Source organism: Typopeltis vanoorti, chromosome 4, assembly GCF_054136105.1.
Source record: "Typopeltis vanoorti isolate ZY-2024b chromosome 4, IOZ_Tvanoo_1.0, whole genome shotgun sequence".
Classification (NCBI taxonomy): domain Eukaryota; kingdom Metazoa; phylum Arthropoda; class Arachnida; order Uropygi; family Thelyphonidae; genus Typopeltis; species Typopeltis vanoorti.
In genome coordinates, this window is record NC_143552.1 from 71502549 (window position 1) to 71527125 (window position 24577).

Genomic DNA, 24577 nt, shown 5'->3' on the forward strand with positions numbered 1-24577 from the left:
TACTGAGTGGTAAGAAGAAATCACAAGGATTCGTTTTTGATTGTCTTTATCCCATGGCTTCCAGAGGTTCTTATCTTCAATCTTATTTTAAAGTCTGCACACAGCAGTTGGTGTTGCTGTGCCACTTGATCTGTTGGAATTACCTTACAATTTGTCACAACCTTAAGATGTTTTCTTCTAGTCAAAATGTAGTCAATTTGTGAACTGTTGTTGCCACTTCTAAATGTTATCAAATGTTCTTCCCTCTTGTAGAAAAACGAGTTCACAATTGCCAGGTCAAACGCTACTGCAAAGTCCACAATCCTCTCTCCTTCCTGGTTCATCATTCCCACTCCATGGCCACCATGCACCCTTTCACAGTCTCTATTCTGTCTCCCTATGTGTCCGTTCAAGTCTCCTCCGACAATCACCATCTCGTTTTCTTCCGGTTCCCTCATTTCTTTATCTGACACATTCCAGAACTCATCCTCTGCTGCACAGCCAACTTGCAGGGCGTATACACATAAGGCGACCACTTGCTCTTCTCCAAGACCCAATTTCATTCGCATGATCCTGTCATTCCTTCTACCCACTTCCAGTACTTTGCCCTTCATTCTGCCACACACCACAATTCCGACACCATTTCTTCCCTCTTTATTTGCTCCAGAGTAGAACAATTTATATCCATATCCCAGTTCCTTTGCTTTTTCCCCGTTCCACCTTGTCTCCTGCACACATAAAATGTCCAACTTTCTCTTCCTCATCATGTCTGTACCCTCTCTTCCCCTTCCAATCATGCTTCCAACATTCAGTGTTCCCACTCGCAACATCCTCTCCACCTGCTGGGCTCGCATCTTTAACTGCACCTGCCCTTGATGCGGTAGCCCTCGTCCACTTCTCGCAGCTGTAGGGCGATGTGGCTGCATATCGCTTGAGGGGTATGCCCTAGCCCTTATATCACTTTCTCTTTGACTCATTAGATCATAGCTAGAGCTGGCAGTGAAGTTTTACGACTGGATGCCCTTCCTGACGTCAACCCCCACCATTTATCTGGGCTTGGGACTGGCACCTATTGAGGTTCGCTTGCCTCCTTCAGTGGCTGCATAAGATGAAATGACTTATCAAGATAGGAAAGATTCACCCATAGCCCTCGAATACTTTAATAGCATTGGGAGGAAGGAGCAAGAAGCAAAGAAAGAAGGGAAGTGGCCAGTCTACAGATAATATAACCGATGTATATTACATGAAGTAAGGCATGGTCCAGCATCAGGTACCTCGGGTTTGCCATGCCCTTGACATTCAAGTCGTCATTGAAAATAATAATAAAAATAATAAAATCCTAAATCCATATGTGAATAGAGAAATGCCGGAAAAAAAGACAGGTTTTTAGGAGAGTTAGAGAACTAGAGACCAAATAATAAACATTAAATGGATTATCAAAGGATCCAGAAAATTTTAAAAGTAAGTATACATCTGTTTTATTGATAGAGACTGTGGAATGTGATGAGAGGAATGAGAATACCTGCACATCTAATTCTGTTAATCAGTAAACTGTATGATAATAAGTTCAGTAAAAACAATGTTTGGATAAATGGATTGTGTTTGAGTACAGAAAGGGATGAGACAGGAGAGGGTATATTGTTGTCCTATCTTTTTAATATTTGTAGTGAATATATTTATGAAACTGGTGCTTTAGATCCAGCAGGAGGTAGAAAAATAAATAATTTGAAAAGCAGATGAATAATGCAACCTTCATGCAGAAACTCAGAAAGATGTAGGGTAGTTAATTTTATTAGTTAAGAGGGTGAGCAACAACAACAAAAATTTATTCTTTTTTTTAAGGTTACACGGTGATCAGCATTCATATTTACGAATTTAGAGACAAAACACACGTGTTGAAATGATTATTTTACTTATTATTAATAAAATAACACTTGATGTTTCGACTCCTTTATTGAGGTCATCATCAGAAAGATACATGTGTATAGGAAACCAAGCTACATGCTCTTGAACTCTATAAAGGTAAATTAAATCTACACTGTTAATTAATCTTTTTCTTAGCCTGACCTCTAGTGATAAAAAAAAATAATAAAAAATAAAAATAAATAAATAATTAATAAATAAAATAAATAAAAAAACTACAATAAACTCTGCCAAAGTCCTCCTGTACTAAGATTCTTCTGGATTTGTACAGTTCAGATTGTTATACTATGATTTTCTTCTGGCCTTGTACAGTTCAAGTTGCTATTGAATGTTAATGGGGTAAAAAAAAAAAAAAACACTTCAAGTCTTCTAAAGGTTGAAATGGGTCCTCCACTTTCTTGGAATGGTTAGGCCATCATTTTTGTCCTGATTTGGATTATGTTTGAGCATTTCACATGCTTCTTTAAATTTCATCTCAAGCACCAGGTTTTGGTGCAGTGTAGGGACTTGGTACCTTTCCAGTCAATTCTGTGGTATGTTTGGAGTGCATGGTCAGAAAGGGCGGTTTTTCCAAAATGGAAGTATTTAATGTGTCGTTTGTGTTCGTCCTTCCTAATTGGGATGGTTCGCCCTGTTTCCCCTATGTATGGTAGATTACATGTGCATTCTATTTTGTAAACCCTGGGTGGGCTAGGTGTGGAAGAGGATCTTTGGAAGAACTGAGTAGGTGTCTTAATTTTGTCGGGGTTTAAAGGTAGTTTTGATGTTGCATTTGTGTAGTGTTCTGTCCATTTTTTCGGAAATGTCTCTAACATAAGGTATGGCAATAGCATTCTTGAAATCTTTTTTGTTTATGTACTTTGTTGTTTATTTATTTATGTATAACAAAAATTTAGGCTTAATTTAAATATCAGCTAATTAAATTGATGGCCTCTGGCATTTTGAATGAATTTATGAATGAGGGAGATAAATTACAAGTGATTAAAAATTATGATTTATTGGGATCCCGAATAAAAAAGATGGTCATTGTGATGATAAAATAAAAATAGAAGGATTGCTATACAGTAAAGTTCTTTTAAACATTACAAAAATTATCAAAAATAGAGTTGCTAGTAAGGCCAAAAGTTAGAATTGTTTTCAAGTAATGGTCTTACCAATGCTGATTTGTGGATATGAAAGCTACATCTCTTTTAGGAGAAAGATAGAAAGCAAATTAAGAATTTCATGGACATCAAGAATGACTAACGCGGAGTATTTCAATTTCGTTCAGACACATCACATGTTATGCATTAATGAATTAGTTGACTTACTTATTATAAGAAATCTTATAATTTAAAAAAAAAATTGGAAAAATATTGATATTAAATGTATTAATTGCTTCCCTATCCCGTCTGTACATTAGTGAAATGCAGCTTTATTTTAATACCCTGTCCTGAAATTTATCCTAATTAAATTCACTTGTATTCATCTCCACAAAGAGAATGAAATTATGTTAATAAATCATTTTATAAAATTTTGAAGTTATTAAAACAGTTTTGTAACTTTATATCATCAAGTATTGCTAGACTTTGGCAACGTTTTGTAATAGAGAAAAGGCACAAAGTAGACACTTTTCAAGTCAAGAACTGCACTTAATTTCAGCCAGCTTATATCAGAAAATTGTCTTGTTTTACTTGAATAGGCTGCTGAATATAGATGTAGAAAGTTTTTTCACTTGGTTACAAATCAAGTTAAACTTTCCAAGAAATTATATTCTTGTTTAATCCTTTATCCAAGTGTAAGCAAACAAAGTTTGCACATGAATTATCTTCATGACTAAGCTACTTATATATAAAGGTTGATGAATTGACATCATTTGCCTTAGTATTCTGCAATGTGCTTTAAGATGTGTATAATGCTAAACATTATAGGAAGGGTCACTACCCAGACTGGTTTTGACCTTTATTGAATCTCATCATTGGTAGCCATAATGCGTAGCATTATGCAGGTCCAAAAGAATATGTGTTTTGCATTATTTGTATATTTTATACAGAAGCCATCAGCTTTTGTATAAAAGTAGCCTAGTCATGAAGATAATTCCTGCACAAACTTTGTTTGCTTACACTTGGATAAAGGATTAAGCAAGAACATAATTTCCTTGCAAGTTTATGAACTTTTTTTTTTTCCAACCTGAAAATTTATTTTACTCCTTGTTTTGTCTACCCTTACAAGGAGACTGCAATTAAATTTAACCAGCAGTTTGAATCGTGTGTGCATGCACAGCATTCAGGTAGTAACAGTTGTGGGCTTTTTGGTGTTTTTGGAGATTGGAATTAGAATAAAGCAGGGTAATTTTTCTGATTAGATGTTTACACTGAAGTTTATTCAGATATGACAAGGAGAGTTTCTTTCAGTTTAAGGAAAGATAATTTTTTATAACTATTTTATATTACTTATGGTTATCATACTTGAGTTTAATCTGTGAGATTCAAAATTAATATTTTCTGAAATTGCTCATTTTTAGACTGATTGTGTATATATATATATATATAATGGAAAGCCAAATTTGTTATTTCTAAAAAAGGATTAGCACAAGATTTTGTTTCTTTGTATTGTTAGATCTTGACAGTTTTTTTTTTTTTTGGTATTATTTCTAAAATTAAACTCAAGCAAGTGTGTAAGAGAAACTATCTTTTTTGTCAATAAATTTTATGTAAATAATTATATTTGTATATTTTTTTATATTAATTAAAATTATGTTACAATTCTCTAGTCTTATTTATGAGTCTAAGATATGTAAATATAATAAATGGAGTGTATTTTGTGGGAAAATTAATATTCTTTTAAATTAAATAAAATTTAGATACTGGTAAAAAATTACTTATGATAAAAACCTTTTTTAGGTCCGAAAAAACAGGCACAAGGAAACAAAATATATAATAAATATATATATGTAATTTTTTTAACTGCTAAACAAGGTTTTAGTGAATATAAACAGAATTCTCCTTGGAGGCATTGATTGCTAAATGGAAGTTAATGTACTTTGAATATATGTGAACAGCTGAATCTTTGGAAAAGCTGGTAGGGGAAAGTTGAGGGCACGAGAAAAGAGAGGGAGGTAGCAAAAAGTTGGATAAATAACATAAAGGAACTTGCTAGTATGAAATTATAGCTGCTGAAAGAAGAGACAATGGACCAAGTGAGATGGAGAGCTTATGTTCATGAGGCTACCAAAACTCAGAAACAACTAATGCATATAACAACTCCATACAAGTTGAACCTATCAGAAAAAATTGGCTCTTCCTCATTTACCGTACTTGTACCATTCAGTTTGATTAACTCTTTCACTTCCTGAATAATAATAACTATTTTATATCACTTATGGTTATCATACTTGAGTATCCTCTTCCTCCTTATACATTCACTTCTTTCTAGTACTGTGCATTTAATTAGACAATTAATCCTTCAGCCATAGGATTCATTGCTTAACAATTTGTTTTCAGAGACACCTTGTAATGTATTCCATTTATGAAGTCTTATGTGAAATATTGAGAACCAATCCTTTATTTTCTTTCTTATTTGTCTCTTATTATTTGGTTACTGATGCTCTCGGAGTCTATCTGAAAGTCCTCCATTCATGAATCAAAAGTCACACCAACCTAAAGGTGTTCAGTTCATGCATTTACTACAGGATGACTATTAGCCATACTTTCTATTATGTATTATTAAAGCTACAGACCTGTATTATTAAGATTCTTGCCAGATTTTCCCACCATGCAACATCTTAGTCAGGACCAGCCATGGAAAGTTTGGTGCAAGTTTGGCCAGTCAAACTTTCACCTTCCTGTTTCTGTTTATTGTTTGCCAAACACCTGATCATGATCCTTGCCTAAGCTAGTTACAAACTAACTTATAGCTATCTTAATTTTAATAGCTATGACCCCACCTACTTTAAGGAAGGATCTTATTTTTTCATCTATATATATAGATTTCAGAGTAATTCATTTGTGGTGGGCTCATATTATTGAATCCATCAAATCAATCCAGTGAGATCACCATTGCAAGAGAGTCAGACAAGAAGGTTCCCAACAGTTGCTGTGCTGGTACAGGGTGTTAGAGTTGAATCGAGTACACCACCTCCTCAAAAATTTAACAATGGTTGCTAGATAGCTAAATTGCCTATGATAGTTCGGCATATAGGTGCACGGGTAGTGTGGCAAGTTCCCACATTTCTAAGAGTAGTACTTGGCAATCTCTCTACGACAGCGCTTCCCAAACTGTGGGCCGCGGGCCCCCTTGGGGACAGTAGGTTTTGGTGAGGGGGCCATGAAATAATGAAAACAAATTTAAAATGTTTTAAGACTAAGTAGATTTTTTTTATCTTAAAAGAAACGTATTTAATTTTTATTATTTGTTATTTTTTTATATTTTAATGGGAAAATATCACACATTGGTGTGCGTTCCCAAATTTTGCTTCCTTCGTATTTCGGCACTTAATGAATATTAGTAAATATATGCTTATTCATATAAGTTTCATTTCAAAGCAGAAATCTAAGAATTGCAGTTTCAAATATTTCACCTGATATTGACTTTTTGTGTAGCAGTATTGAAACACATCCATCACATTAAATTGTTATTAAACTTCTTTTATGTTTTTAATTCTTTCTTTATTACTAATCGTTTTACGTTTCATGTGCTTGTACTGCATATGTACAATAAAAATATGAGATAAAGTGCCATGCCAAATGTGTATGTAAGATGCTAAAAATGTAACATTTGCATTTGATTTTTGCAATATTCGCTGTGTATGTTTTGTATTGAATATAAATACAATAAATATTATAATAATATATGTCTATATTACGATTTTTTTTCAATGGGGCCATGAAATATTTTAATTTTTCCAAAGGGGTTCCTGACATCCAGAAGTTTTGGAAGCACTGCTCTACGAGATCTTAAAAGAGGTTTTCTTAGGTGCTATTTCACGCTCCTCTATGATCAGGCTCCCTCTGATGACTTATTCTCTATAGAGAGAAATCAATAAAAATTGACTAGTTTACATGACCAGCAGAACCAGGGCTCTATATGCCACATCTAATGAGTGTCCACCTTAATGAGAGTCATGTTTACTCCCACCATCTATCCCTGACCTTGATTGGTATTCTTTCACTTAAACATTCAACCCACTGGCTAGAAAGCACGTTAGCAGCAACACCTCTCAATGGCACATCAAAATGCTTTGTTTTAATTAGGCAGTCAGATTCCCCTGATCTGTGCCAGTTCTGAGTTAGCTGTTAATTGCCGGCTGAAATGGTCGTGCCAGCATGGCGTGCAGCTGGGGCATTCTACGAGAAGGCCCCAACACTGGTCCAGGCTCCTTCACTAGACAATTTTGCCCAGTCCCAGTGCAGTGCTATATCCGCTTCAGACCCCCAGTCCATTCCTCAGAGCTAATCCTTGTCCCAAGGTTACAGATCCATCTTGCCGACTTCCCTTACCTACATTACTCTTTCGACTAAAGGCTTTCACCTTGGAGACCTTCTGCAGATATGAGTACAGTCTGGAATGAAACTCGCACTATCTTCCTCAGATTTTCAAAGAAAGACTAACAGGAGCACTCCGGACATCGCAGGAGGCACAGTGCTTTACAGGGAGAGCATCCCTATCTCTGGATGAACTGATTCCGGCAAGCCATTACATGGACTCCCGTCAACTTCTCCAAGTTTGGTTGCATTACAGCACTTGGCTCCAGAGGGGCCAATCTTTTTGTATGGGTTCAGGAATATTAACCCGATTCCCTTTCAGTCTACCTGGGGACCACCTTTTTTTCTCTCAATATCCTGCTTCAAAACGAATTTCTCCTCTCCCTTAGGACCGACTGACCCATGTTCAATGGCTGTTCACATGGAACCTTCCCCCCCCCTCGGTCCTGAAGGTTTTTACTTGAGTATTTCGTTCTCACCATTCACATGCAGTTATTGATCATATGTCAAGCAGAAGTTATAATGGCTGCTGTGCTATTGTTAAAAAAATAAGAATATTCATCTTTTATGACCAATTACTATACTATTTGCTACTATAAATTTAATGAACAAATTTTTGATTTTCTAAACAGATATCATTCCACCTATTCCATGCTAGACTGATTCCACCTAGGCTACTCATGAAGAAGCTGAGTTGCTTGCAATATACCAAACTGGTTATATGCTTAAAATAAAAACTCAAGTGCCTTCACTCTCTACCTCCAAGATTATATAGTTTGCTGAAGATTAACAAAACTGATATTTCTCCGAGACTCCATTGTTGATGGAATAAGCTCACCTATTTATTTATTATCCAAATATCTTTCTGTATTATTAAAAAAACATTAGGCACACCAATTCTTACATTAAAGTAAGAATTAGTGTGCCCCGTTTTCAAGAATTCATCCCATTGTTTGTTCACAGCTTGTCAAATGTGTCCTTCTCATTGTCAGACATCCTTGCAAGTCCAAGTATAGTCTCTCTTTACACCTTTACACGAGTATATACCCATTGAAGTGTCGAGCCTTATTGAAGGTCCCCCCCCCCAAAAAAAAAAAATCAGATGTCACAAGACTATTTAAGCATAGCTTTCATTTCATCGTCTTTAAATGGAGTAATTTTCTTTACAAGCAACTTTTGGACTGGTGCTCCATGGGAAGCACCATATTCTACTGATCTTTTCATGGAACTTGAAAAACAGCTGAAGCTAACTCAAAACCTGTTCTGATGGAGATATGCCTGCAACTTCTTTATATTTTGAAAATATGATGTATCCAATTTCAACAACTTTGGTCATTCTCTCAGTTCATTTCTTAATTTACCATCCTGAAGAAGCCACTAGTCATTAATGAGCATAACTAGGCAGAGTGTTATCTACTTCTACATAATAATTACTAATAAACCATAGATTTTCTAAATATATCATTCTTTATTTGTGTACTTGGCAAGTTACAATAGTACATGGTTATGAAAACTGAAACTAAATGTAAGCATTCTAATGCAAAAAAAAATTTTGAAAGATTCATAAATGTAAACTGATTATTTTTACACAGGTACAACGTTAGTGTACTAAGTCATAATGATGTACGATACAAGCACAAAAAAAAAAAAAAAAAAAAAAAAAAAACAGTGCTTAGAGGTGGCAGCTTGTTCTTCTAGTTCTGACTTGTGGTACTTGATGTAATATTTATATTTCTTGCTGTGAACAGCAGCAGATCTTTCAGAGTGTACAATCATAAAAGTGTACAAGTGTAAAAAAGTTACTACAGATATGATTTAAAAAAAAGGAAAGGTATTAGGAAGAAGAGCCTTTGCTGATTCTAGAAATGAGAAATTCTTACATACTGCTTAAATACCAAGAAGACCAACTTTGCAGTTTGTTCATACAGTTGACTTTCACATAGAGACAACAGGAATAGTATGTTATAGTTTGTGTGGTGAATTTTTTTAGCATAGGATCATGTGCGTATAACGCTTTAGTCATGGCTTTTTATGGGTTTATAGTGGTGTTGGTGAGAGTTGACTGTCATATACCATTAACAAAAGTGGCTATGTGATTGACTTTCTTCTGCTTCTGAGTGGTTGGAGAAGGAGAGCTATATAGTTGTTTATGGTATATTGATAAAGCACTCGCTGAAGCTATATAAACCAGCAAGTATAATTTATTATTTTGTATTTCTTGTTTCAACAAAGCGGGTGCTTAAGGGTCAAAGCTGTATAACTGAGAGGAGACCTCCACATAGCCTTTAAAGGAATGTGGAGAACTGACCAAGGCTTCTGACCTAATGTCCAATCCTCACTGTCTTGGTGTACCTGTTGGGCATCTAATTGGATACTGAACGAACGAGGATGGGCTGGCAATTTGGGATTTAGCCGACCAAATTGTATTCTTATTAGCTTAAACCAAAATACAGAATGACACCCCAGCCAGATTTCATGCTGGCTGCAGCATCGCCTGGTTAAACAAGGCCCCCATTGTTTTCGCCAGGAAACCAGGGCGAACAATGAAAAGTCAGCTACTGGAACAAATCTGAAAACACACCCCAACTGAACTTCACCAGAGTTAAAGATCAGTACTATCAAAATAAGAAGCCTGAATGGCAAAGAAATGGAGCTAGCTGAGGAATTAGATAAGTACCAGATTGACATAATAGGGATGACTGAAACAAAAAAGAGAAAAACTGGTGAGATCTTTCTGAGCAATAAATACAAAATGTTATATTCAGGCAATGACAATCAAGGAAAAGAAGGAGTAGCCATAGTATTCAACACAAAATACAAGGCTAATCTTCTTGAATGGCAGTCAGTCTCAAGTAGAGTGATGTGGGCAAATATCAGAATGGGGAACTGGACAATGAGACTTATTTGTGCCTATGGTCCCACAAAAGGTTCTACTAAGGTAGAAGTGGAGGAATTTTTTGACGCTCTAGAAAAAGCAACTGACACAATGAAAAATGAAAAGTTGGTCCTTGTTGGGAATCTAAATGGCAGAGTAGGAAATGATTGTGAGACATACAAAAATATTTTGGGAAAATTTGGAGAAAAGAGGAAAGCTAATAATAATGGCAAATACCTGTTGGATTTCTGCTCAGGACATGGACTGGTTATTACTAACACCATGTTCCAACATAAAAATGTGCACAAATTCACATGGAGAGAAGAGGCTAGGAATAAGAAAAGTTTCATTGACTATGTTATTGTTGATAGTGATGTTTTCTCCCTGGTGCAGGACACCAGAGTGTACAGAGGATTTGAAATTGGAAGTGATCACTGTTTAGTCTTGAGCAGAATAAAATTGAATTTCATATTGAAAAGAATAACATGTAAGAAAGTTTTAAAGCGAATAAAAGTTGAGCAGCTCTCAGATGTGAACTGTAGACTAAAATACACAACGATTATTGAAGAAAAAATGAAAGAGTTTGAGAACAGGAACCAAACCTTGGAGATTCAGTGGCAAACTCTGAAGAAAACATTGATTGATTCTGCCAGAGAGGCAGCATGTGGTGAGGTTGTCTGCAAGGATAGAAAAATCACAGGAAGTTAAAGAGGCAGTGAAGTAAAAGAAGAAAGCATATCAAACGTTCCTGGCAAATAAGTCAGCTTTTGCTCTTAGAGAATAGAGAGACATATGTAAGAAAGCTAAACACTGTGTAAAACTCCCAGAAGAAAAGTCATGGGAGGACTTTGGCAACAACATAGAAAATAAATATCAAGAAGGTGGCAAAATATTCTGGAGGCTGTTGAAGAAGCTTAGAAATGGAAGAAAGATTGCTATAAAAGGAATTAAAGAGGATAAAGGTGACATGAAAACAGGAAAAAAGATATCCTTGATCGAAAAGTTGCTTAATGAACAAGCAGTGATGACAGCACAGTGGTAAAAATAAAAACACTGACCAGGCATTCAGTCAGGAATACATATCCATACTTGAAGTAGAAAAAGCCATCAAAGACTTGAAATATGGAAAGGCAGCAGGAGTAGATGATATTCAATCAGAAATGCTGAAGTTTGGTGGTATAAAAGTCTTACAGTGACTGCACAGCATAGTTAAGGCTTGGACAGAGGGACGAATTCCCAATGATTGGAGTAGAGCTCTCATAGTACCCATATATAAAAAGGGAAATAAAACTGAATGTGAGAATTCTAGAGGTATTTCCCTACTGAGTGTTCCTGGTAAGATTTTTGCAAGTATACTTGAGAAACGTTTGAGAAGGATTGTGGAAGAAAAGTTGGTGAGGAACATGCTGAATTCAGGCCAAATAGAGGCTGTCAGGATCAGATCTTCACTTTATGACAAATAGTTGAAAAATCATGGGAATATAACAAAGATCTGTATTTAAGTTTTGTTGATCTGGAAAAGGCATATAAAGGTGCCAAGAGAGAGAAGCTATTCAATACGCTACAGTTATAATGTGTCAATAGGGCATTATATCAAGCAATACTTAGTCTTTATTTGAATTGTGAGTCAGCAGTTAGAATTGAGGGAAGGTGATTTAATGTTAAATCTGGTGTGAGACAGGGATGTACATTATCCCCTCTGTTTTTCATTATCTATATGGACACATTATGAAGGAAAATGGTATTAAACCTGATATCAAAATTGGAGATGTTAATGTCAGTTCTTTGCTTTATGCGGACGATGTTATACTTCTAAATAAATCTGCTACAAGTCTGCAAGATTCCCTGACTAAATTGAATAACTGTTGTAATAGGTATGGTATGAAGGTTAGCAATAAAATGACAAAGACAATGAAAATTGGCTGAATCATTGAAAATGTCAACTGCATTGTGAACGGAAAACCTGTGGAACAAGTAAAACATTTCAGCTAGTTAGGCACGATTTTTATTGAAGATGGTAAATTAACACGTTCGCTGCCAACTACGAGTATACTCGTAGTGGGTAATCCTGCTTCACAAGCCAGCTACGAGTATACTCGTAGGACGCTTACCGCCGGGAACGAGATTATTGTAGTGACCTTGAAGAAGTGAAAATGCTTGGCTTGTGGGGCTAGCTTCAAAACTATGTATTCTCATAGACCGTATATGCTCTGTACAAGCCAACTACGAGTATACTTGTAGGTCGTTTACCTCCGGTAACGAGATTATCGTACTGACCTTGAAGAAGTAAAACAGCTCGGCGTAGGGGAAGAGACCATGCCAAAGTAGCGTGGCAGCGAACGTGTTAAATATGGAAATAGACAACAGAATCAACAAAGCTGGTATGGTAGGAAGTCAACTGAATAAATTTATATGGAATAAGAGAAATTAGCCAAAATACTAAATTAGCTATATACACGACAGTATTCAAGCCAATTTTAACTTATTTATCTGAGAGCTGGGTCAAAAGTAAAGCACTTGACAAAAGACTAGAGACCACAGATATGAGTGTCCTGAGAAAGATAAGGGGCATGAACAGATGGCATCAATGGCAATATCATATGAAAAACGAGGATATTACAAAAGAACTTGACATTGTCAGCATCCAGGAATGCATTAGTGCATAGTAGAGCTAATCTCAGGTGGTATGGTCACTTAAACAGGATGGGGGAGGGAAGATTAGCAAAACAAGGGTTCTCTGCCGGGTTGGCAGGAAAACGACCCAGAGGAAGACCAAGATATAGATGGATTGATACAGTACAAAGTGCCTTAGACGATAGAAATAGCAGATCTGATAATGTTGGAGTCTTGACAAGTAACAGACTGATTTGGAGAAAAATTGTAGATAGGAAGTTAGTAATGATGTAAATTTTTCATGTAGTACTATCATATCCTGTACACCCCCTTGAGGGTATATGGCAGGAATTTGATGATGATGATGATGTTTCAACAAAGCATCATTCGAAATGGAATGAGCTCAAAGGATAAAAGTTCTTACAGTGCTAGATTTTTGACAAGAGTGATAAAGAGTTTAAGCTTGAATATAACAGCATATAAAATAACTAGAAGGAATTATAAAATCAGACTTAAACTATATCTGTATATGAGCGTGATTTATCCTCTATAAAAATTGCATCACATACAATGAATTAGAACATGACATAATATTTCTGTGGTTTAGGAAATTTTCATTTAACTTCTGGTATGGAAACTGTATGATTCTTAATGAGAATTAGATTTTATTAAACTTAACAATGCAATCCTTCAAGTTTCTCAAGTTATTGGACTTACATATAACTAGAAAAAATAATTACACATAACAGATTTTTCATAATCTTCCAACTACAACTAGAAGATTCTTACATGCTGCTTTATACTATCACAGATTTCAAGATTTCAAGTATACAATCTCATTACCTTACATTAAAAATGTTACAGACAATGTTGCACCATTGCTTTGTAATTACTTCAAACTGACTTCTTTCCCAGTGTGTAAAATTGCTGGGATCTTTCATCCACCAAAACCTCCACATCCTCCCATAAAGAAACCAGAAATATATAAATTCATTGTCTTTGTGGCATTTGCTATGTAGCCCTGATTGATGATCGAAATCTGCATGTATGAATATGTAAACGATACTGAGAAGAAGAAGCCCAGATTAGGATTAATCTTTAGAGTTACCTGTGGTATAATTAAAATTAATAACTTAACACATATAACTTTAATTCATTAAAATTATTACTGTTGGTTTTATTCAGATTAGGATTAGCCTTTCACACATTAAATACAGGCTCCTGAGTATTTTAGCATTTCTGGTTTTTCTCCAAAAACCAGAAATGCCATATATTGATCATAGCTGTTTTATAAGAAAATTTAAAGAAGTCTCAGAAATGTCCCATATTCCCCCCCCCCCCCCCCCCCCACACACACACACATACAAAGCATAACAGAAACCATTGTTTAATCTAATACCAAGTTTGGTTAGCATTTATCAAAAATTTAACAACTGCACAGCTGGGATATGACATACTTTACATGTCACTGAACATGATAGTAACATCTAGCTTTGTTTGTACACTTGCATGTTATTTAATTCAATGATTTTTTTTCATTGCTGTTGAAGTTCATGAAAAATTTGTTGTGTAATTATTTTTTGTAGTTATTTATTTTTTTATACAAATCTTGTATCCCCGATGATGTGAGTCCAGCAATCTAAGAAACTTGTTGGGTGGTATTTTTTAGTTTAATAAAATCTAATTCTCATTAAGAGACATTGATCTCCATACTGGAAGTTATTATTATTATTACGGGCGACTCCAAGGAGTCCTTAGACTCATCAAGGCCATAAACATCATGTTCACACAACTATTCAGCATTCTCACAGTATCTATCATACCTTTCCTTGAACTCACTCACTGTCATAGCACCCACAACAGACTCTGGCAGCTTATTCCACTCATTTACCACTCTAAAAGTAAAGAACCCAGCTCTGACACCCTTGCTAACCACACTCTTGCCCAGCTTCCATAGATGTCCCCCTAGTTCTCCCACCACCAGGACTGAATTCAAAAAAATTTCCTCTGAATTAATCCTATAGAAACCCTTTAGCAATTTGAATGTCTCAATCATATCTCCCCTCTTCCGCCTATCAACCAATTTCCGCAATCCACAAATCTTTAACCTGTTTTCATAAGGTTCATTCCATATACCTGCTATCATCTTGGTCACTCGCCTCTGGATCCCCTCCACTTCCTCCCCATCAAGAAGAAACCTAGGTGACCAAATCTAGGCACAGTAGTCGAAATGAGGTCTTATCAAGGCTCGGTACAGAGGGACAATAACTTGCTTGTCTCTGCTCGTCAAAGTATTTTTCAACAACCAAGTGATTTGATGATCTGATTTAGCCACTTTTGCAATGTTCCCCTAAACTTCATCTCCCTATCCACCAACACTCCCAAGTCCCTGGCCTCATCAATCTCCTGGAGTACAGTTCCACCAATGTTGTATACTGCTGCTAATCTTTTCACCCCAAAATACATAACCTTACATTTTGTCACATTAAATTGACATCCATTCTCCTTAGCCCAGAACTCCAATCTATCCAAATCATCCTGCAAGATTTTGACATCTTCTGCATTCACTATTGCCCTATCCAACTTTGCATCATCAGCGAACAAATGAACTGTTCCTCTTAGATCCTTCCCTATATCATTAATGAACAAATTGAACAGCAGTGGTCCGAGAAGAGAACCCTGCGGCACACCACTAGTCACAAGCCGTCTTTTGGACTCCACTCCTAAATAAACTACTCTCTGATATCTCATCAACCCTATATCCATTCCCATATGTTACAGTTTACGGATTAGAATTCCATGTGGTATCCTGTCAAAGGCCTTAGCCAGGTCCAGCAGTATCACTGTAAACCCATTACCATTATCCAGTTCAGCCGTCACTGTGTTATAAAACTTGAGCAAGTTACCGAGGCATGATCTACCTTTCACAAAGCCCCCGTACAGTATCTCATTTTCATCAATCCATTACTGTATTTTTCCTTGACTACTTTCTCCAAGACCTTGACAACGACTCCTGATATGCTGATCGGTCGGTACTTTGCAACAGTAGTCTTGGATCCTCCTTTATGCAGTGGAACTATTTCCCCCTCTTTCCACACCTTCGGGACTACACCAGACCCAAGACTCAGATTAAACAACATGGTTAAGGGCACTGATAATTCTTTAGCCGCTTCATGTAAGACCCGTGCCGGTATACCATCCAATCCCACAGATGTATTCACATTAATGTTCTGTAATAGACTATTCACCTCCACTTCATTCATCACAATTTCCGTATAAAATAATGGTTCCTTCATTCTTTCAATGTCACCACCTGGATGATTATACTCTTGCAAAGTGCTCGCTCAGTAATTCCACTATATCAACTGATTCAGTGACCTCCTTACCATCGGCATTCCTTAAAATATTTCTGCCGTGTACCGTTTTTTTTTTGCTTGCATCATGTTGAAAGAACTGTTTGGGATTCTCTTTAGCTTGCATAGCTAGTTTCCTTTCATAATCTGCTTTTGCTTTTCTTACCACACTCGTTACCCTTCTGGCTTGCGCTTTATACCGTTCATGTGCTTGCAGGTCACCTCTTTCTTTAAATTCCCTCCACAGTTGTTTCTTTTTTTGCAGCTCAAGTTTAATGGTGTTATTCATCCATTTAGCCCCTACTTGTTTTACTATTCGGACCCTAGGTATACAATCAGCCATAACCTGTAAATGCTCCTTGACCACTTCCCATGCTCTATCGACATCCAGCCCTTGCAGTTTTACATGCCATGGCACTGAACCAAGCAATCTCCTAAGCTTGTCATACTTGCCAGCACGGTAATTCCACATATACCCTGTCTTAATCGAAAATTCCACACCTTTAGCCACCTCCCAGGTCAAGACCTTATGATCACTCTCACCAATAGGTGGCAACATGGTCATATTCGTTACAGTCAAAGTCTCAGATGCTATTACCAGGTCAAGCACTCTCGAACCCCTAGTATTTTCAATTACATGCTGTCTCAGATAGTTATCCCTTAATAATTGAATAAAATCCAGTTCCTCCCTCACATGTGTCCTCTCCTCCATGCAATCAATGTTACCATAGTTGAAATCCCCCATAATAATTACCCTCCTTCCACTCATTTCATCATGCATACTATCTCCACCATCTATTCCATCACCTGGTCTATAGCAGCACCCAACTGTATATTTTGTTCTGCCAGTCTCAATTTCACACAAGTTAAATTAACATGAGTTGGAACCATCTAGATTTACGGAACATGCTATCTGCTGAAAGTAAAATGTTCTCTGGAAAAAGACTGAAGTCTTGCACAAGAGCAGATTGTTTATAGAAATTATATATATAAAAACGCTGTGAACCATTGCCACATTGCCCTTATCATAATATATCTCATAAATTGCATTTATTTGGTTTGTGAGAAGTAGTGCTCCTTAAAACTGCTTGTCTGAATTTATATGAATGTTATATATTTTTTATTTTGTTATTAGTCATTTTTGTAATAATAAAAATTAGGACTTTAGTACAAGTTGATGTCCCACACAATGAAAATCCTAGAAAGGGTTCTTCATGGAAGATTGAGTAAGGAGGTGGAGATTGCAAAGGAAAAATTTGGCTTCATGCCTGGTAGATCAACAACAGATGCTTTCTTTGAGTTACAGCAGATGATGGAAATGTTTCGAGAGTAACAACGGGAGCTACTTCTGGCATTTATCGATCAGGAGAAAGCATACGATAGAGTGCCATGGCAAGAAGTCTGGAGGTGTCTGAGGGAGAAGAAGGTTCTGGAGAAATATGTCAGGTTGGTGCGGGAGATGTACAGAAATGTGAAGACAAATGTTCAGACCTGTCTGCGACAGACAGAAAGTTTTCAAGTAACAGTTGGCTTGCATCAAGGGTCAGAATTAATGCCGTTTCTGTTTAACATTGTGATGGAGGAGGTGAGAGACGATGCGCCTTGGACAATGTTGTATGTAGATGACATCTTGCTGTGTGCAGATTCAAGAGAAGAAGTGGCAGCTAAACTGGAAAGATGGAGGAAAGTACTGGAAGAGACAGGTATGAGACTGAGCAGAAGTAAGACAGATTATAATGTGTTGCAAAGTGGACGGTGGCCAGGAGACAGATCTGGAGCTGGAAGGAAATGTCATCAGGAAGGTGAGGGACTTTAGATACTTAGGTTCAACAGTGGAAGAAGATGGAGGAGCTGAGAAGGAAGTGGGATACAGGATACAAGCGAGTTGAAGGAACTGGAGGGAGATGGCTGGAGTGTTATGCGATAAAAGGGTGCCGATCAATCTGAAAGGCAAAATCTATAGGAAAGTAGTGAGGCGAGCTATGACGTATGCTAGAGAAACTGTGGCCTTGAGGAAAAATAACATCAGCAGGATGAAAGTAGCAGAGATGAGAATGCTTAGGTGGATGTGCGGTGTGACCAGAAAGGATTTTCTGAGAAATGACTATGTGAGGGGAACAGTGAAAGTTAGGAACGAAGATACAGGAGCAAGGTTGAGACGGTTTGGGTCATGTGATGAGGAGGGAGGACGAATATGTGGGAAGAAGGGTCATGCAGATGGATGTGTAAGGAAGAAGGAAGCGTGGGCGGCCAAAGAAGAGATGGAGGGAGCTGGTAGAAGATTTCTTGAGGATGAAGAACTTGGATGTGGTGACAGCCCAAGACAGGGGGATGTGGAGGAGACTCATCATCAACAGTGACCCCCCACTTAAGTTGGAGAAGCTGCAGAAGAAGAAGAAGGACTTTAGTACAATCAGACTGTACTGCTGTTCAAATTCATGATTTTGTGTTAGCATTGTTGAATTTTTTTTCAACAAATGAGGGGTCATCTTGTACTCTGGGTATAAAATCTGAACCTTTTGAATTCGTTGATGGGAAAACATCATTTAGTGATCATCTTTTATAGCTTTTGGCATATTAGTACACTGACATATTGCATATTAATGTATTTTGTTGTATGTAAATATTTGTATTGAATAAATGTATTCAGTAGGACAAACATATTTTTAAATTATTGTTTAAATATTAAAAACCATACTGGTAATCAAATGATTGCATTATACAAAACCAAAGACTGGTACAAACGTAGCAAAAGTTCTTTTGTCTCACACAGGAAAGCACATATGTTGGCGTATAAGATATTTGAAGTTTAAAAAAAAAAAAATGAGGGGTTGTTATATACTTCGTGTGTAAAATCTGAACTTTCGAATTCAAATGGAAAACATCATTACGTGATCATCTAGCTTCTGTAGTAATATGCAATGTTCTAATAAGTTTTTGTCATTTTAGTACACTGATATATTAACATATTAATATATTTTGTTGTAAGTAGGGCAGATGTGTTTATTTTTATTATTATTTTTTTAAATTTAAATATTAATGAAATCATACTTTGGTGATCACATGAATTACATTATACAAAACCAAAGACGGGTACAAACATAACAAACAGTTTTTCATGTACCAGAAGACATTGTTCATAAATTACAGTAAAGAAAATGCCTGAGATGATTGCCATGCCTGCATTACATTAAAGTAAAAGCAACACATAAAAAGCTAGTGATAAATGTAAAACTTGTTACATTTATCACAAGTCACCTTGTGTGGTGAATATAATGCAAAATGAACATTTTTAAAAGAATTTTTTTGGGGGGTGGGGGGGGGGAGTCTTATGTTCCCAGTTACCTTGTATATTGGCATATGTGGTATGTCCTGATATATGGTTGAAAATTTATAATAAATATGTTAATATTTTTGATTCTTTTGAAGATGTTTACTTATGTTTATATTAGTAAACAAATGAATATTACTATTAACACACTCCTACAATTGAAGTTAATCAAATGGGGTTCAGATTCTGTTTAGTGTTTTTGCTATGTGCTGATTTGAAACATAATTATGACTTGATAATGCACTGGCTCGATCTCTCTTGTAAGTAATGTCCCTCATGTGTTCTTCCATATGCAATTCAACAGATTTGTCTGTCTGCCCAAAATAAGGAATTAGAATTTTTTACAACCTGAGAAATAATATAACAAGGGCTTTTTATTTGATATCATTATAAATAAAATGAATGCTATTGGTATGAAAATACATGTTTCTTAGAAATTGTAATTCTTTTTAGAAAAAAAAAAATTGTAAATGATTGTTTGCCCCCTCCCCTTTTTTTTCACACAGTGTAATCGGTTGCTGTTTAATATCATATCAATGTTCCACCATATTCTAGTAAAAATTTGACCAGGGTATAAAAGTTCCGTTAGTTGCACACTACACCACCATTTTCAGTAAAATATCTTTAGGTGCTGTTGTAGACCAGAAGCACCTGAAGACGTCTTCAGCTCTGCAGACTGTGAAAATATAGGTTGGAGGGAGGAAAAGAAAATTTATAGAATAAGTAAGCATCTGATGCACCATATGATGGAAGGACTTGTGATATAATAGCATTGGATCTACTGTATTTACTCGAATATAACTCACCCTCGCGTGTACTTTGCACTCCTGATTTTGATTCTCGATCTTGGATTGCATGTGTGTGGCAGAGGGATTAAAAGATCGTCATTAGAACTGTTGTGCATCTGGATTTTGATTGCTTGGGACATGATTTTGCCAGAAATAATTTAGTTACAGATGCATTGTCACTAAAAGATTCAGATATATTACATGATGAAGGTGAGCGGCCAATCACGTAACTAACATTGGTAATTAACATTTAAATTCATTCATTTTATAAATAATGTGAGCAATTATAAATGAATACTGAGGATTTAATTCTAAACATCAATTTAGTTTTTTCCTGAAAAACTTTAGTTTCCAAAAATCCTACATATATCTTGCACCACAATTTTTTAACTTTAATTTTGGAGAAAAAAAAGTGGGAGTTATATTCGAGTAAATACAGTAATAAATCTGTGACAATGCATCTGTAAATAGTGTCTGAGGAGCAGTCTGTAGTGACCTTTATGCTTCTGGTTGCTGAGTGTGATCTTGCAGTTTTGGCTTCTGAGGAGAAAATGCACACGAACGTTTTGACTAAGAGGGCACATATGTGTAACTATAAGATAGGTGATTATTCTAAACCAAGAAGGCAATTTGAAGCCTTAATGTAAACTATGTAATAGAGGACTTAGTAGTGCATAGGAAGTAATCAAAGGGTGCTGTATCTGTAATCTGAAGTAAACTGTATCTGACTGCATTCTCAGAGTTAAGGAAACAAATGGCCTGGGAGTTAGCATAAATGAAGCTTTAAAGCAAGATCTGTATAAGTGAAAATGTTGTGGATCCAGCACCAAGGCAGGTACATTTTTATAAAGCTTTCAATATATGTGTAATGTTGTAATAGTGTGAATGTTTTCAGTAAAATTTTACTTGTACAGAATTAGTATTTGTAAACTGTTTTAATGATATAGAAAATCGCAAACTCAAATGTTCAAGCTATATACTGTATATTATTATTATTATTATTATTATTATTATTATTATTATTATTTTGACACCTCCAGGGAGTCCAAAGACTCATCGAGGGAGAGTGTGCCGACAGCATCGAACAGTTGGTCCCCTTCCAACTACTAACCGCGCTCAAACTTACTTAACTGAGCCATTAGTAGCAGAGGCTCTACCAATCGACCAACCTTTGCCGGCAATATAAATATAAATCAGTTGGTTTCTGCACTCAATAACTGAATTATGAACATATGTAACTATGTATCGGTATTATTTCTGGGAAAATTCCTATGTTTCTCCTCTAAAATAAACTATTATTTTAATGGCTAATATAACCTACTTTCGTTTAGGAGTGTCCCTTTTTTTACAATGTCATTGGCTCTTTACCCAAAATTCTAGGGCATTACAGAAGTGTTATATTATTATTATTATTACTCCAAGACCTCATGGAGTCAATGACTCATCTGGGAGGTCCTTTTATCACACACACATCTCATCATACCATGTCTTAAACACATTCAAACCCTACAGACACCACACTCTCAGGTAAGGCATTCCAATCATTCACAACTCTGCACGAAAAAAAAACCTGCCTCTCACTCCCCTACTCACACCCTCTTTATACAGTTTCCAGGGATGACCTCTGGTTCTCCCCCTGATCTTCCACTATTCTCTGTAGAACTTCTCCACCATTGATCCTATAACAACCCCTTACCAATTTGTAGGTCTCTAATAATATATGAAGAATAAAAAATAGGAGAAATTTTGGACATACCTTTTTGGATGTTGTTTTCTGTCTAATATTCAAGTGATGTGCCTTCATATGCTGTTAAAGGAAGGGGGGGGGGGTTGGGGGAATTCAGGGTAAAGTAATGTGGGGGAATTATTTGAAAAAAAAAAAAAAGGTTTTTTTACTATATGGATAAATATTATTATTAAGGTGGGTAGAGAGTGTTTTGGGAGGGGGCGAGAGAAGGATCTGAAGAGAGGAATTATTTTTGGGGGGAGAGGAGGGATTTAAGGGAAAAGGTCAGGGGTGGGAGTTATGAGGTATGAGCCATTTTGACAACAATCATATTCAGGACTCGTGGGAGAAGTGGATGCTATGTCATGTCATGTCGGTTAGGTGTTTCTGTCTTTGGTGTACTTGTGTTGTCTCCTATTGGTCGGAGTCGGGACCTAATTTTTATGTTATAGAGCTTCCAACTCTTGGAGATTATGTAGGTTCAGTGGACGTTTGTTGAGTTTTCATCACATTTTATGGCTATTGTTTCTGATATTCTAAGCATCTTGTATGTCTAATATTATTGCCTTGTTGATTTGCCAGGTATGTTTTTGTTCAAGGACATGGGCTGCTATCTCAGTTTTTCTTGTACTTTGTATCCTGTTTTTCTTTTGGTTGTTGCATGTTTTATTGTTTAAATGTTCTGGAATAGGGATGTTGCAATCATGGAAGTATTCTTGTAGTCTAGTCCATAAAGACCTGATGGTAGAACCTATATAGGTGACATCGCAGTCTTTTTGGCAGGGAAATTTGTAAACAACATTGTGGTGTCCTAATATTTCTTTGTGTGTGTGTGAGGTTTTGTAGGATTTAGAAGTGTTGCCAATTTGGGTTTGTGGTGAACACGAGTTTATAGTCAGTGTGTTTGAAAATGTATTTGTAGGCTTTGTATGTGTTCTGGATGTATGGCAGTTTGATAATTTTTTGTGTTAGGAAGTTTGTTTTGGTTGTCAGGTTGTTTTGGCTGTTTTGTTGGCATAATTTATAAGTTGTGTTGGGTAATTCCAATTTTGAAAAATTTTTGTTAACTTCTTTATTTCTGTGTTTAGATAATTAAGGTTCGTTGAAAACTTGCGAGCATTTATGAATTCTGTTAAGATGACTGATTTTTTAATTAACATGATGAATAAAACAAAAGTTCATAAATTATGGTGGAACGAAATTAAAATTGACTAACATGCAATGGAAGAGATTAAAAATTTTACATACTTGGAAGTTAATGTTGAAACTGAAGGTAGAATTAAAAATAGTGTAAAGATTGACAATAGCAAATACTGCTTTCAGAAAACTGAATGTTATATGGAAGTCATCCAAATAGAATAAAATCAAAATAATAAATTATTATTATTTAAAGGCATTGCAGTCTTGATAATACAGCTATAGAAATGCTTATGCTAACTAAAAACTTACCACTGATAAATTGCAAGTGATCTTTAATAATGTGTTGGAAACTGAAACAATAACCAGATAATAATTTATCATAAATTATTATATGGATCAGATATGAATGATCAAATATGATCTAATCATATGATCAGATATGGATATGAAAAACAACAAAAGAAAACTAAATTAAACCATTTAGAAACAAAATATTTATGTAAAATGTTAAAAATGTTTTGGTCCCAACATATAACAAATGGTGAATTATGTAAGTGGACTGGTACCCTGAGAATGGACTTGAGAGAGAGGGGATTTCAAGGGGAACTTTGACATTAAGCCCAAAAGGAAAAGGAGAGCTTATATTGACTTTGCTGAGAATGACAGAAAAAGAAAGAAGAATAGCTGCTTTGGAGAAAATGGATCTCAGCCTTATTGTTCCATGGGGAATGAAGAGAACAAGTAAGTAAATAATTTCTGATTTCTGTAAATTATATACAATATTACATCTTTAAACTTTTCTATATGAGTGAGCAAAACTGTCATGAATTAAGTGACTAGAATGAATATAAATTACAGTCAACTGGACATAAATGGAAAGATTTAATTCAAAACATCCTTTGAAAGAATATAGACAATTTGGATATATAAATTGTTAATTTTCATGTAATAGTTTTATGTCAGCTGTGTTTCAGTTGATTTTTTAATGTGTTATTAGAATTTTTTCAAAATTAAAACAATTTTTTTTATTACAATGCTAGGTTCTACATGTATAGAAAAGTATGATCTTCGTACAAATGCTTGGGCTCATTTTGGTACAATGAATGGCCGGCGTTTGCAATTTGGAGCTGCTGTTATTGACAACAAGCTTTATGTTGTAGGAGGTAGGGATGGTCTGAAAACACTGAATACCGTAGAATGTTATGATCTGAAAACTAAAACTTGGATTCCCATGCCTTCTATGTCCACACATAGACATGGCTTAGGTAAGCCCTATGAGCTTATTTACAAAATTGTTTCATTAATTGCTTCTGTGTATAATTTAGAGAGAGAGAGAATAACACAGTCATAAATCTAGTAGACTGAATTAGGAATACCAATTTTCTGC

At 35.8% G+C, this 24577-nt stretch overlaps 1 protein-coding gene across 2 annotated transcripts in view; it reads left to right on the forward strand.

The window, feature by feature from the left end:
• LOC150107400 (kelch-like protein 5) overlaps nt 1-24577 on the forward strand; it is a 270095-nt gene that overhangs the window by 147916 nt on the left and 97602 nt on the right. For both annotated transcript variants that reach the window (XM_090391266.1, XM_090391267.1), the window contains one exon: nt 24231-24455. In XM_090391266.1, coding sequence (XP_090247392.1) covers nt 24231-24455 — 225 coding nt within the window. The remainder of the gene's footprint in view (nt 1-24230; nt 24456-24577) is intronic.